The 14953-nt window shown below is 41.5% G+C and overlaps 1 protein-coding gene across 19 annotated transcripts in view; it reads left to right on the forward strand.

Annotated features, from left to right (window-relative positions):
• DST (dystonin) overlaps nucleotides 1-14953 on the forward strand; it is a 502757-nt gene that overhangs the window by 363673 nt on the left and 124131 nt on the right. For 13 of the 19 annotated variants that reach the window (XM_082347108.1, XM_082347103.1, XM_082347107.1 and 10 more), the window contains 9 exons: nucleotides 59-208; nucleotides 349-564; nucleotides 738-887; nucleotides 2275-2508; nucleotides 3726-3878; nucleotides 5961-6194; nucleotides 6871-7137; nucleotides 10204-10752; nucleotides 12802-12978. In XM_082347108.1, coding sequence (XP_082203234.1) covers nucleotides 59-208; nucleotides 349-564; nucleotides 738-887; nucleotides 2275-2508; nucleotides 3726-3878; nucleotides 5961-6194; nucleotides 6871-7137; nucleotides 10204-10752; nucleotides 12802-12978 — 2130 coding nt within the window. The remainder of the gene's footprint in view (nucleotides 1-58; nucleotides 209-348; nucleotides 565-737; nucleotides 888-2274; nucleotides 2509-3725; nucleotides 3879-5960; nucleotides 6195-6870; nucleotides 7138-10203; nucleotides 10753-12801; nucleotides 12979-14953) is intronic. The other 6 variants (XM_082347095.1, XM_082347102.1, XM_082347096.1 and 3 more) reach the window with 2 other exon arrangements.

Below are 14953 nucleotides of genomic sequence, written 5' to 3' on the forward strand. Positions count from 1 at the left end.
TTTGCTTGAAAAATCTGCATGAAGCCTATTGAATTAACATGTCCACATTTGTGTTTAGTTTTCCAATGAGCTACAGCAGTGTTTACAGCACAGGTCAAAGATGTGCGAGTATTTGGCTTTGCTTCAAGATATGAGGCCTCCCTTAGGTAACCAGAAGTCTCTGGATAACAACCTAGAAGCTTTGAAGAACCAACTTAAACAGCTAGAGGTAAGAATTGTCTGCTGCCAGTTATGGAGGGTAGTCAGCTGATGTTAATTTGGAAAATTAAAAAGAGCATTTTTATATTTTGAATATTAGTTATATTTGTGTTTCTCACTAGGTATATCTGGGATGTGTATTTTTTGCAGACATTTGAATTGGGATTGGCTCCAATTGGTGTAATTTTAAGAAAAGACATGACGCTGGCAGAGGAGTTTTTAAAGTCTCTGCCAGGTGACTTCCCCAGGGGACATCTCGAGGACCTGAGTGTAAGCCTCCAGAGTCTGCAGACGGCCTTCTCTTCCCTCCACGCCTTGTCTTTGGAAAGAATGAACCACATCACGCTGGCTATCAACTCCGAGATGGTAGGTACCAGACCGTCTCACGTTGAGTCAGAACTAGTGTTTGGGAGAAAATTGAGGGTTTGAAAATTTAGTCATAAGATGATAAACTGTTAAGCTCTTAACACAGGATCATTATTTGTAGGAATTTGAAATTTGGGGACAGACAGAAATGAACACGCAATTTTATTTTCTAGTCTAAACTAGCAGTTTCCCATGAAGAATTTCTGCACAAACTTCAGTTGTTCTCACGTTGGATATCAGAGACGAGCACATCTGTGAAGGATGTGGAGGTGGTGATGGTTCAAGATACTGGACATATAAAGCAAAGCTTGGAGTTTCTCAAGGCAAGTGTCAAAGTCAATAAGACCAAGTACATCAGAAAACCTGTGGATTTAATGTAACAAAGGTTTAGAAAAAATGTGACTTTGCTGAAGCTATAGAGGATTATTTCCTTTTTCTCTAAGAGGTGTTTGTTCACAGCTGACACAGCTATAAAATAATCACAACCTTACAGATGTCATTCTGATGAGGTCCCTGCAGCCCTTATAAAACTCTTACTACCACTGCATGTTGAGGCTGGTATTTATGTATTTATGTATGTATCAGTCACATAAAGACATAATCATTTAAATCAGTCCTGTAGCTGCTTCATGGTATTGATCATTTTTGTCCTGCCTTTCTTCCCCAAGTTCTTAAGTGAACAGCTTCCCTCATGAATGGCGGGCAGTGACACTCCTGGCCTGCGAGTCAGAAAACTGAAATTCTGGCCTGTTGGATTTATGTTTTAAATTCCCACGGTCTCGTGTATGTGCTGCCACAATTACATGGATATTATAAATATTAGCAAGGAATATATTTTTTTAACATCTTTATTGGAGTATAATTGCTTTACATTGTTGTGTTAGTTTCTGCTGTATAACAAAGTGAATCAGCTATATGTATACATATATCCCCATATCTCCTCCCTCTTGTGTCTCCCTCCCACCCTCCCTATCCCACCCCTCTAGGTGGTCACAAAGCACCGAGCTAATCTCCCTGTGCCATGCAGCTGCTTCCCGCTAGCTATCTATTTTACATTTGGTAGTGTGTATATGTCCATGCCACTCTCTCACTCCATCCCAGCTTACCGTTCCCCTTCCCCGTGTCCTCAAGTCCATTCTCTATGTCTACGTCTTTATTCCTGTCCTGCCCCTAGGTTCTTCAGAACCATTTTTTTTTTTAGATTCCATATATATGTGTTAGCATAAGGTATTTGTTTTTCTCGTTCTGACTTACTTCACTCTGTAGGACAGACTCTAGGTCCATCCACCTCATTACAGATAACTCAATTTCATTTCTTTTTATGGCTGAGTAATATTCCATTGTATATATGTGCCACATCTTCTTTATCCATTCAGTATTTTAATGTTGTTTCCCTTCAATGTGCTAAACGTACACAAGTTAGATCTTTACCTTTTGGCGGAGTTACATTTCAAGTAACTCTGCCAGACAAGGTTAATATATTCTGAGAGGGATTATTTTTTAATGTATTAATGACCATAGTATTGAAATAATTTCATCACTACCATTCATTATGAATGAATGGCTTGACTCAGTGAATTGTGAAAAAATGTCAATAAAAGCTTGAATCCCTGATAGAAGAAGCATATTTTATAATAAATGTTATTGTTAATAGAAACTTTCTATTGTGGCTTAACTCGCTGTTGGTAACTCATACTACTTTGTTCACAGAATGTGTTAAAAGACCTCGGACACACCAAAACGCAGTTGGAGACCACTGCCTTTGACGTGCAGTTCTTCATCTCTGAACACGCACAAGATCTGTCTCCCACCCAAAGCAGACAACTGCTGAGGCTCTTAAATACAACTCAGAAGGGTTTCCTTGACGTGCAGGAATCAGTAACTACCCAGGTGGAACATTTAGAGGCTCAGTTACAGCTAGAACAAGATCTCGATCGTCAGAAGGTCCGCCTCTCTTTGCGGAGTGGGAATTCTTGGTATTTAGGTCTTCAGTGTGAAACCTGTAACGTAAACCCCAGAGGTTGTGGATAAGAGAAGACAGGAGAGATTTTCTGGAATGGCAATGAGTGAACAGGGTATAATATAGCGATCCTACAGTATATAAAAGTGCTGTGTGCTGTAAGAAGGCTATAATTAGTTGATTTTAATTTTCATGACCTCCCTCAAACTACTGTTTTCAGAGGAGAGTTTTGATTTTTTTTCTAGGAGGAAGAAATGTGGATGCATTGAGAAATTTCCAGGGATAAATTGATGAACATGTGGATAGATAAGGTTAAGGGTGTCTTTTCCCTTTGGGAGGTGGGCGGGCACGGCAGGGTAGGGCCAGGCTCTGGAGCCAGGCCACCTGAGTTTACACCCCATTTATACCACTCACTTGCTGTGGGACCCAGGACAAGTCACTGAACCAGTTTTCTCACTGGGAAATTAGAAATCGTAGCAGTGCTAACCCGGTAGTATGGTGGGCACCGATGAAAGAAAGAATTTAAAACCCTCAGGACCTTGCCTGGCATGTGTCAGGCTCCTAGTCAACATGATCTATGGCTATAGAATGAATAACTAGTATGTATATAAAAGGAAAACAAAAGATGCAAGTAATGGCTGATTTAATCTCTTAGGGTGATTTAACGAATTATATTGAGGTGGTCCATCCAATAGCAATAATGAGCAGAGGCGGGGATGGAATTAGCCACAGTGATTAAGGAGAGATATTGCGTGCAAGGCTCCTTTGATCACTTCTGGAAGCACAAGCATGGTCTCCAGCATGGTAACCTGTTTACACGTATCGAGTATTTTAACAGACAAATCACGACTAACTTCTGTTTTGATATCCTTTTGCAGAATTAATTGTGTGTGTCGCAGGTTTCAAGAGCTTCAGAAAGTGGGATGTTTCTTCCTGTCGGTCAGAAGCTCCATCTCTCACACATATGCGTGGCCAGTGTTCTGTTGAGCTGTGTCATCCAAATGGGATCTCCTTCCTTGTACATGAGACATGCTCTCACTTTCTGTGTCCCTTGCTCAGTGTGTACCCCACTGCTATCATGTTTACAGCATACTTAGGAGAGCTTATGTAGAGGAAACTTGCAAAATGTGTTCTCGTAAAGAGCTATGACAGTAGTGAGTTGGTGACCACATTCACGAGGCTTTGCTTTTGCCCCCTTCAGATGGTGGAGGAACGTCAGCAGGAGTACAGAGAGAAACTCCAGGGCATCTGTGACCTCCTCACCCAAACCGAAAACCGCCTCATTGGTCACCAAGAAGCCTTCATGATTGGAGATGGCACGGCTGAGTTAAAGAAGTACCAGTCCAAGCAGGAGGTAGAACCTAGCTTTGCATTAGTGGGTTGAGTTGATGTTAAGACTGATTACTAGTATTTGGAAAGCAGTTCAGGTTATTGGAAAGTAGTCATCATTTTAGCTTTTCGGAGGCAAGGTGCACCCAAGACGCCCCCAGACCTGAGCTTGAAACTTTATACTAAGAGTCATACGTTCAGCTCCAACAAGCCAGGTAATTTTCCTGGCTTTATTTTTGGTGAGACATCGAGTGGAGGCGATATAAAGGAGATTTGATAGTGGAAATAGCTTGTGTGATGAGTTAGAATCTGGATCTGTTGAAGCCCAACTCACTTGCAAATCAGGAGACATAGCCATGAGTTTGGGTTCTTTTTCTTTCTTAGCCCCATCCTATTCCTTTCATTGTTCTCTGGAATTTGTTTTTTTTCACTGAAGGAACAAACAATAATGACAGATAAAGAAAGTTTTATTTTGGTGTCAGGAGAAAGAACATTCTCATTGTAACGAGATCATTCAGGTTCCTGTCCCAGACTCTACACGTTGTCAGCTTTGTAACTTAATCTCTCTGGGCCTCACTGCCTTTGCTCAAATTTCCACTATCATGTTATTGTCAGACTTAAATAAATATTTTATGTAAAATGACCAGCACAGTTAATGTCATATAGTAGTGACTCAGTAAAGAGTGTCTCTTTCTTTTTTAAAAAATATTTATTTATTTTAGAGTATAGTTGATTTACAATATTATATTAGTTTCAGATGTACAACACAGTGATTCAACATTTAATATTGGATTGGCCAAAAAGTTCGTTCGGGTTTTCCTGTAACATCTTATGGAAAAACCAGAATGAACTTTTTGGCCAACACAATAGATGATATACCATTTAAAATTATTCTAACGTGTTGGCTGCATTCTCTGTGCTGTACAATATATCCTTGTATTTTTTGTATTCTATACATAGCATTCATGGATTAGAATAATTAATATTGTTAAAATGTCCATACCACTCAAAGAAATCTACAGATTCATTGTGATCCCTATCAAAATACACATGACATGTTTCACAGAACTAGAACAAATAATCCTAAAGTTTATATGGAACCACAAAAGACCCCAAATAGCCAAAGCAACTTTGAGAAAGAACAAAGCTAGAGTTATCATACTCCTGGATTTCAAACTATCCTACAATGCTATAGTAATAAAACTGTATGGTACTGGCACAAAAACAGACACAGAGATCAATGGAACAGGATAAATAGCCCAGAGATGAACTCACACAGCTATGGTCACTTAATCTACAACACAGGAGGCAAAAATATGCAATGGGGAAAAGACAGTCTCTTCACTAAGTGGTGCTGGGAAAACTGGACAGTATCTCTTTCAATTCAAATACTTCCTAGAAAAATTTGGGGAGGCTTAAAATAAAACTATGGAGAAAAATAATATGAAGAGTTAAACATAGTACTCTATAGAGAATGAAAGTGTAAAGGAGGAAAAATTACATAGAGAACTCTAGACAAAGGAAAGCTGTAACTGTTGAGGAGAGATCTTACTCTAAGCTTCCTAGCAGCTAGGGCAAAGAAGCAAACATTTTATTTTATAGAGCTCTGGTATTTAGAAGTCATCATCATCTTAGTATAGAAATTACATTAGGAATAATTTAGCTCATAACCTTGAGAACTATTTGTTTTTATCCTGAGCAGTAGATATATGTTAAAATTAAATGTTTAGAAACAGAATAGATAATATTACCATGTATTTAAAAACCTTTATAAATGTACTCACATAATATAAAAAAATCTGGTATGTGCAAATCTGTATAGATTACATTTGTAAATACTTGTTTTTAGTGTTTTACAAACCACATCCATTTGTTAAACTTGCAAATCTCATACCTTTCTTTAATGTTCTTTGAGGTTTCAAATTATATTAAATATTGTGATTTAAATAAACCAACTCAAATTAACAGAGTATTGAATATGCTTTTTCAACCTGTATGTGCTAGATTCTTCTCTGCCCCCCCCCCCGCCCTGTTTTAGAATTACAATTGTGGAAGAATTAAATAGGTAGTAATTTACTAAGATTTTATTTTTCTTTTGTTTTATAAGGAATTGCAGAAAGATATGCAAGGAAGTGCACAGGCATTGGCAGAAATAGTGAAGAACACAGAGAACTTCTTAAAAGAGAGTGGTGAAAAACTGTCACGAGAAGATAAGGCTCTGATTGAACAGAAACTTAATGAAGCGAAGATAAAGTATGAACAGCTTAACTTAAAGGCAGAACAGTCGAAAAAAGAGCTGGATAAAGTTGTGACGACAGCAATCAAGGAAGAAACGGAAAAGGTCCTTATTCAAATATGTGGTACCCTGTTCTTACGGCTTTGTTGAAAATGATGAGTGTAACAGCGCCTTGATTTATTACGTGGTATCAGGTGGTCATAAGTGATGATTAGCACCAGAGACTAGAATTCTGGGTTTTCATGTATGCAATTGACCAAATACTACAAAGTTTGAAGAACTGGCTTTGTTGAACTTTAAAAAAAAAAATTTTATTGAGGTATAGTTGATGTGCAATATTATATGTGTCAGGTGCACAACATAGTGATTCATAATTTTTAAAGGTTATACTCCATTTAGAGTTATTATAAAATATTGGCTATCTTCCCTGGGCTGTACAATATATCTTAGTAGCTTATTTATTTTATACATAGTAGATTGTAGGCTTTGTTAAACTTTTAAAAACAATTTAAGTGGGATTGTCAGGCTTTCTACTTGTGAAATGTGTGAGGTCCATTAATTACAGTTAAAACTTTGGAATGTGTTTTTAAGAACAGTGGAAATTTCAGGGTAACTGCCTATCTCTGTAAGGCTTAATTTCAGTGTGTTCAGTTTTCATTATGGGTCTGGTTTAATTTCCCTACTCTGATTTTCAATGATCTAAGTATTTGCCTTTGGAAAGTCTTAACACTCTTGCCTCGGCCCACGTTCAAGGTTATCTGTTGTGACCTTTCCTGTCTAGGTTGCAGCTGTAAAGCAGCTGGAAGAGAGCAAAACCAAAATCGAAAACCTTTTGGACTGGTTGGCAAATGTTGACAGAGACTCAGGAAGGGCAGGGATGGAACAGAAACAGGTCATTGAACAGAACGGGACTCATTTTCAAGAGGGTGATGGCAAGTCGGTGATGGGAGAAGAGGATGAAGTTAATGGTAACCTGTTGGATATGGATGTTGACGGGCACGTAGGGACCACCAAGGAGAACCTGAACCAGCAGTACCAGAAGATGAAGGTGAGTGGTTTTAAACAGATGATCTTGTTAAAGTCTATTTTCAGGTCTGTAAAGACAGGAAGCACTTAGCAGGTGAGTTATCTTTTCAAACCTCAGGGACCCTTGAGAGTAAAGTCCTTGTTTTAGGGTCATCAGTATGTCTGTGTAAGTTATGGTGAGAATTCTAAGCAAGTGAAAAACAGTGGGAAATACATCATTGGATGTGGTGTTCTTCTCCATGAAGCAGACTTGTAAGGAATTAATAGAAATAACAATAATAGCTAATGTTCGTAGAGCAGTGACAGTGGGCCAGGCACGCTTCAAAGCTCTTCCCATCGTGACTCATTACTCTGTTCATTTAGTTCTCCCCACCACTCTGTCAAATGAGAATATCATTATTATGGTGATGAAATTATTATCATTCATGTTATTCTTATTCTCATTTTACAGATGGGGAAACTGTAACTTACAGAATGAGGTGTCTTGCCTGAGGTTACACTTCTAGTAAGGGATGGAGTTGGGATTTTAAACTAGGCTGTGAGCTCAGTCCCTCTGCTAAATTCCAGCCCGGGCTTGCTGAGCCCTCCTGAGTTTACTCAAGTTCTCTCCAGACTTCAGGTCATCTTTTTGGTGAAGGCTGTGGCTGAGAAGAGGAGTGAAAATTCACTGCATGAAAAATCTAGGGCTAACATTAATACTGCTACAGGAGCCAAGGGAACATTTGAAAGCCATTTTTAAAGAGTCACATAGTTGATCATTTTATTTCAGCATGTGGCTTTTGATGGGCAGATGCCTGGGCCTCGGGCACATTTGCAGTTCTGTTGTTTGCCTCCGAGTCTTTGTCTTTGGAGTCTTGGGAATAGAATGCTCTCTGTGAAGCTCTTCTAGAACAGGAAGTAGAAAGGAAACCAGAAGAGCTGGGATATTTATTACATCACAATTTCAAGGGGCTATTCCAGAACCTGACTGTAATTGTGTCTTAAAATGAAAAATCTAATGAATTCCTAAAGGAACCTGTGAGTCAGGTACAAAGGAGTCAGGAGAGGTTAGTAACTTGACCAAAGGAGTGAAAAATACCAGGGTGGACCCAGACATACAGGTGCCTTACCAGAAACACTTGTTTTTAGCCACAGCATGAAGTTTGCCTTCTGAACTTTTCACTGCGAAGAGTATGAGAATCTGAAAGTGCTTCACAAATTCCTGCTCTCCTGGCAAAGTGGAGAGATGGCCCAGCCTCGGGAGACACGAGGGTTCTGGTACTAACTCTCTGTGCTACGTGTCCTGGGCCCAGTGCTTCTCCTCCTGCAGCCTGTCTCCCCTCATCTGTAAAAGGAAGGGATGGGTCAGGTGACTTATAGGTACTATATACATCTGTCCGACCTACCAGATGGAGATGGCGTATGACTATAATTCAGATGACGAAGAGAGAGAAAAGCCTGCGGGAGAAAAGTTATTTAGACAGAAGTATTTGTCCTGTGCCCACTGCGTGGCAGGTGCTGTCACAGACAAGGGGGCAAGGATTGATGGGTCTGTTCTCGGCTGGCGGCTGGGATCGGACTTCGCGGGAACAGCTGTCCCACAGCAGTGCTTCTTGGCCCTTTGCACTTGATGGCATAGAGCGATATTTTCTCAGCCCCTGAGTGCTCTGTTCCAGGTAGTGAACAAAATAAATTCCCTGTCTTGGTGCTTGCCTGCTGGGGGGTGACGATGATAGCGCAGGCAGTAAACATCCAAATTCTGTGGGATGCTGGAAGGTGGTAGCTTTTTGCCAAGTTAGGTACGGGTGGGTGGATGGGGTGGGACCATCTTTCAGGGTTAATAGGCTTGTCCGAGTAGGTCCACAGGGGGGTATGAGATTCCTGCAAAGACTCAGAGGAGGTAGGGGTTGCAGGCAGGTGTCTGAGGGGAGAGCTGGAACCAGACAAGAGAACAGCTGGAGAAAGGGGTCCAGACGTGCCCGCAGGTGGGGGCGGGGTAGAGGTGGGAGGCCGAGTGTGTGGTGTGGGGAGGGGGAGGGCCAGGTCGGAGAGGGAGCTCGGAGGTGATGGGATCAGGCTGTGTGGCTCCACGTAAGCCATTACAAGAAATGTGGAAAATGGCCCAAAAGGATTACTATGCTTTTTTTTTTTTTTTTTATTGAAGTGGAGTTGATTTACAATGTTGTATTAGTTTCTGCTGTACAGCAAAGTGATTCAGTTATGCATATGTATACATGCTATTCTGTATTCTTTTCCATTACGCTATTTACCACATTTTAATGGCATATTGGGATGGATGGAAGAAGCTGGTTATGGCTGGAGAGGAAGGGACTCTAGCCGCTGAGGCCCACACGGCTGAGGGCTGAGGGCAGGTAGTTGTGCACACCTGTGACCCTTCTGCCCCACACCTGTGACCTGCCAGACGCTCTGCTCTTGCCTCCAGGGTGGACTTTGGTCCCTGACATGTGCCAGGCTCCACGGGCAGTGTTCTCTGTGTGCGGTTTCCTGTGCTCCTTTCAGCAAACCTGTGATGGGTAGGGTTACTGTCCCATTTTCCACGTGCAGGAAACTGAGACCCAGTCAGCTGAGCAGCTCCAAGATGCTCCTTTATTATACGTGTCCCTCTAACTTCCTTTGGGCTTCTCCGAATGTATGTTGTTCTTGCTTACTGATTATCGTAGTGTTTTTATAGGTTTCAAATTATAGATTCTTTTTTTCCTATTAAATATCTCTTCAGGATCATTTCCTAAGAAAAAATATTGTACTTCCTTGATCAATAATTAGGTAAAGACATTGACAGTCCCTTTAGGGGGCTCGTAAGGAAGGGATGTGTAAAATGAGAGCAGATTGTAGGTGCTTGTTTTAAGGCTGGAACAGAAATTTATTCCATTTTTTCCAAACTTCTCAAAAACAGTACTTTCCAGAGAAGATGGGAAATTTTAAAATTAGATTTTAAAATTAGCTGCTCACAAAGCAGCGTTTGCTTTTAGGAAGTTCACCATTAAGAGGGAAACAGTGGGCACCCTAGGCAGGTTGATGGGAAGCAGGCCTGCGGGTCCTGGGTCTGTGGGTCCTGCATCCACGTGATGCCTGATCTGTTCTCCCGCAGGCCCGGCATGCGGAGCTCGTGGCCCAGCACCAGGCCGTCCTTGTGGCCACCCAGGCGGCCCAGGCCTTGCTGGAGAAGCAGGGCCACCACCTCTGCCCGGAAGAAAAGGAGAAGCTGCAGAGGAACGTGAAGGAGCTGAAGGCGCATTATGAAAGCGCGCTGGCCGAGTCGGAGAAGAGGATGCGGCTGACCCACTCCCTGCAGGAGGAGCTGGAGAAGTTTGACGCCGACTACGGCGAGTTTGAGCAGTGGCTGCAGCAGTCGGAACAAGAGCTGGAGAACCTGGAAGCAGGTGCCGACGACCTCGGTGGTCTGGCGGCCAAACTGAAGAGGCAGAAGAGCTTCTCGGAAGATGTCATTTCACACAAAGGAGACTTGAGGTACATCACGATCTCTGGGAACAGAGTGTTGGAAGCAGCCAAGTCTTGCAGCAGGAGAGAGGGAGGTGGCCGGGCTGAACGGGACCACCTGGACACCTCTGCCACCCACAGAGAAGTCCAGGGCAGGCTGGACCGCGCCACCGACCGCTTCAGGTCCCTCTACACGAAGGTAATTTCATTTTTTTTAAATTGAAGTACAGTCGATTTACAATGTTGTGTTAATTTCTGCTGTACAGCCAAGTGTTTCAGTTATACATATACATATATATATTCTTTTTCATATTCTTTTCATTATGGTTTTTCTCAGGATATTGACTATAGTTCCCTGTGCTATACAGTAGGACTTTGTTGTTTATCCATCCTGTATATAATAGTTTGCATCTGCTCATCCCAGTCTCTGAATCCTTCTCTCCCCACCCCACTCCACCTTGGCAACCACAGGTCTGTTCTCTATGTCTGTGAGTCTGTTTCTATTTCCTAGATAACTTCATTTGTGTCATATTTTAGATTCCACATATAAGTGATATCGTATGGTATTTGTCTTTCTCTTTCTGACTTACTTTACTTACTGTGATAATCTCTAGGTCCATCCATGTTGCTGCAAATGATATTACTTTGTTCATTATTATGCCTGAGCAATATTCCATTGTATATATGTACCACATCTTCTTTATCCATTCATCTGTCAGTGGACATTTAGGTTGCTTCCAAGTCCTGGCTATTGTAAATAGTTCTGCTATGAACACAGGGGTGCACGTATCTTTTTGAATTATAGTTTTGTCTGGGTATATGACCGGGAGTGGGATTGCAGGATCATATGGTAGCTCTATTTTCAGTTTTTTAAGGACCATCCATACTGTTCTCCATAGTGGCTGTATCAATTTACATTCCCACCAACAATGCAGGAGGGTTCCCTTTTCTCCACACCCTCTCCAGCATTTATTGTTTGTAGACTTTTTGATGATGGCCATTCTGACCAGTGTGAGATGATAGCTCATTGTAGCTTTGATTTGCATTTCTCTGATCATTAGCGATGTTGAGCATCTTTTCATGTGCCTCTTGGCCATCTGTGTGTCTTTGGAGAAATGTCTATAGTTCTCCTTCCCATTTTTTGATTGGGTTGTTTGTTTTTTTGTTGAGTTGTATGAGCTGTTTGTATGTTTTGGAAATTAAGCCCTTACCGGTTGCATCGTTTGCAAATTCCGTAGGTTGTCTTTTCATTTTATTTATAGTTTCCTTTTCTGTGCAGTAAGGTAGTTTCATTTTAAGGCATGAGGGATCTGTGCGTGTAGTTTTCGTTCTGTCCTCTTTAGTTTTGGAATTAGAAGCAAGAAATCTGAAAACTGAAGCAGGGAAAATAAAGTATTTTCATCCTACTTCCCTCAGTCTTATTAATCTACTTTACTTCTGAAAAATATGTTTAAAGATTAGGAACGTAAAGTTATTTATTAAGTTCATTTGGAGTGATTTCCAGGCAGCCCTAGCTGTAAAACTCTGTATTACCTGTTTTGCCCAGCAGGTGGCGGGTATATTTTGACTCTAAACAGAGTGGTTTGCTGTTTTGCAGCCTCTGAAGCTTGAGAACTGAAGCTTCCTCTCAGATAATTCCCTTCACAAGGAATTCGTTTTACACATATATTTGGTCTGTGTATTATTTTAATACTTAATGGCTAACAGACTGTTTCAATTTTATTATTCTCGTGGACCAGTAAGAGAGTTTTGTTTTAAAAAAAAGCGAAACTGAGAAAACATGTTTCTGTTTAGAATATAAGCTGACCAGGCTGCACAAATGTCTTGAAAAGCATCGTTGGCTGTTGGCCTTGGCTTCCTTCTGGTCTAGATTATTTGCACTCCTTGTGTTAATCAGTCTTGTGCAGCATATAGAAGTGATTTATGAAGCACCTTGAAAACCTTTCCATCTGATGCATACTATACACGTGGTGTGTAAACTCCATGGAGACGAGCCCCTTCTGATGATTGACACCTAAACCCTTCATTCTGGATTAAGATCCAGCCCTCGTGCAGATGTTTTTGAATTGGTTAGTTTTTGACTTGTTAGAGGAAGCGTCTTCCTATAAAGGAGAAAATCTTCGCCCTACAGTTTTTGCTCACTTTGGTTGAAATCTGGTGTTTTACAGGTGGCATAACCCATAGGTCCTGAGGATTATATATAAAGTAGTGGATTTTAATCCCCACCCTTCTCTCTTTCGATTTTCAGTGCAATGTCCTTGGGAATAACCTCAAAGATCTGGTGGATAAATACCAACACTATGAAGATGCTTCATGTGGGCTTCTCTCTGGGCTCCAGGCTTGCGAGGCCACGGCGAGCAAACACTTATCTGAGCCCATTGCTGTGGACCCTAAAAATCTGCAGAGGCAACTAGAAGAGATGAAGGTAAAAAAAAAAAAGAGGGAAAAGAGAGATCCAGCCCCAAGGTAGTTCCATGGAATGCCCTCCGCTCTCCCCCACTTTTGTGATCATTCCCCCAAGGGCAGGGGAGGAAGGGATGGGAAGGTGTGTGTCTCCCTCTGGGGGGAGTTACAACTTGATGTCTGTTCGTTTCTCTTTCTTCTACTGTGGTTTAGCTGGTCTGACATTGCTGTCATGGTTCGTATTCCCCACCTCCTCATCCCCAGACAAAGACCAGTCCTGCCTGGGCCACTTGTGATCTTTACACTTATTTTTTTAAAAAAACTTCTTATTTTATATTGGAGTGTAGCCGATTAGCAATGTTGTGATAGTTTCAGGAGCACAGCAAAGCAACTCAGCCATACATATACATATACATGTACCCATTCTCCCCCAGACTCCCCTCCCATCCTTGTTCATTGTCTTCTCCTGCATTACCACCAAGCTCCACAGGGCAGATGCTTGGTCTGTTTTGTTCAGTGCTGTATCCCTGGGCCCTCATAGGTCCTCGATGAACATTTGTTCATGAATGGACCGGGGGACGGCGGGGGTGTCACTGTCACACTCTGTGTGGGTTCCTGTTGGGTTACCCCCGATTCACAGAGGTACACACTTCAGTTATCACCTTGCCCACTTCTCAGAGAGGCCGCCTGCCCTTTAGAACATTCAGACTTGATGGGGGAATTGTGTAAATGTCTCAGCCCCACCCACAGTGGCAGAGAGAGTCTAGCCATTTCTTACATTCCAAGCATATTTTAAAATCCTCATGTGAGGGGAGAGAATTTTTGAAAAATTTTATTCTTCTTCCATGTGACCAATAATTTTGAGTTTGAAAGTTTCATGTCTTAAATCTTTTCTGTGCTTCCTTTTAGCAGGTGGGTAGCAATAGCTCATTTCCGCCTAGATAGAAAGCAAACACTGTAATGCCAGTGAAACTACTGCCTTTCAGAATTTGGTTGCATCTGTTAGTTACAGAGTCAGAAATCATTATTGTGCGTTAACAAGGGAAACAGATACCATACTGACTTAGCTTAATGTTAGGTATTGCCTGAGACCAGTGTCTTCTGGCTGGAAGAAAGCTGTCTTACCCTGAGGTGAACTGTGGCAGGTTAAGGCCAAACAGAGAGAAGGGGGAGGAAGCGTGGGGTGAGAGGAGGGAGGAGGGGCTGGGGCTGAAAGGGTGGAGAGCTCTGTGTTTTCCTGGGCTGGAGTTTACCCAGGGCTACACAGGCACCAGGGCCGTGTCCTGGGCCAGGTCAGCCCCGACGTTGATGCAACTTCCCCACTTCAGGGGTGCATTTTCAGTCTTGAGGCTTTTTTTTTTTTTTTTTTTTGGTTTGTTTTTTTCTCTCTTTTTCAGACAAGCCCAAGAACAGATCTGTCTTAATGAAGCTTTTGGTCCCCACGGGATGACAGGTCCAAGGGCAGTATATGTTGGTAGAGGAGATGTTGTAACATAAAGGCCATTATTTTAATAGGAAATGCCAGGAGCGGCATAATTATTAAGATTGCTTGTATTACATTTAATTAGGAAGTTAGGTATTTTTAGCATCGGAAACTGTGAAATAGACATAACACATTTTAAGTTAGGTCTGTATTAGCAAACTGATTGCATCCTGTGTAAAAGTAGTTTTAATGTAGCTAAAGCAAAAACAAACAAACAAACAAACAAAAAAATGAAATGAATGCTATGGCTTTTTAATGAAATGGAAACATGGATTAATTCTAGAACTGGAACACTACCTTGGTATGTGCTGAGGAAAAAGACTCCTCTAGTCCTCAGGCAGCCAAAGAAATAGAAAAAGAGTGCAGCGTCTCCAAGGAGAATTAATTCCAATTAAGCCACAGCATAATTTTAGAATTAAATGCGTGATTAAAGTTGTTCCTGGCATATGGACGTGTTTTCCTCAAAGATGATCTCAGCAGGTAGAGAGGATACATTTTTATGAGGATTAAGGAG

The sequence above is a fragment of the Balaenoptera borealis genome, assembly GCF_965194805.1.
Source record: "Balaenoptera borealis genome assembly, chromosome: 12".
Classification (NCBI taxonomy): domain Eukaryota; kingdom Metazoa; phylum Chordata; class Mammalia; order Artiodactyla; family Balaenopteridae; genus Balaenoptera; species Balaenoptera borealis.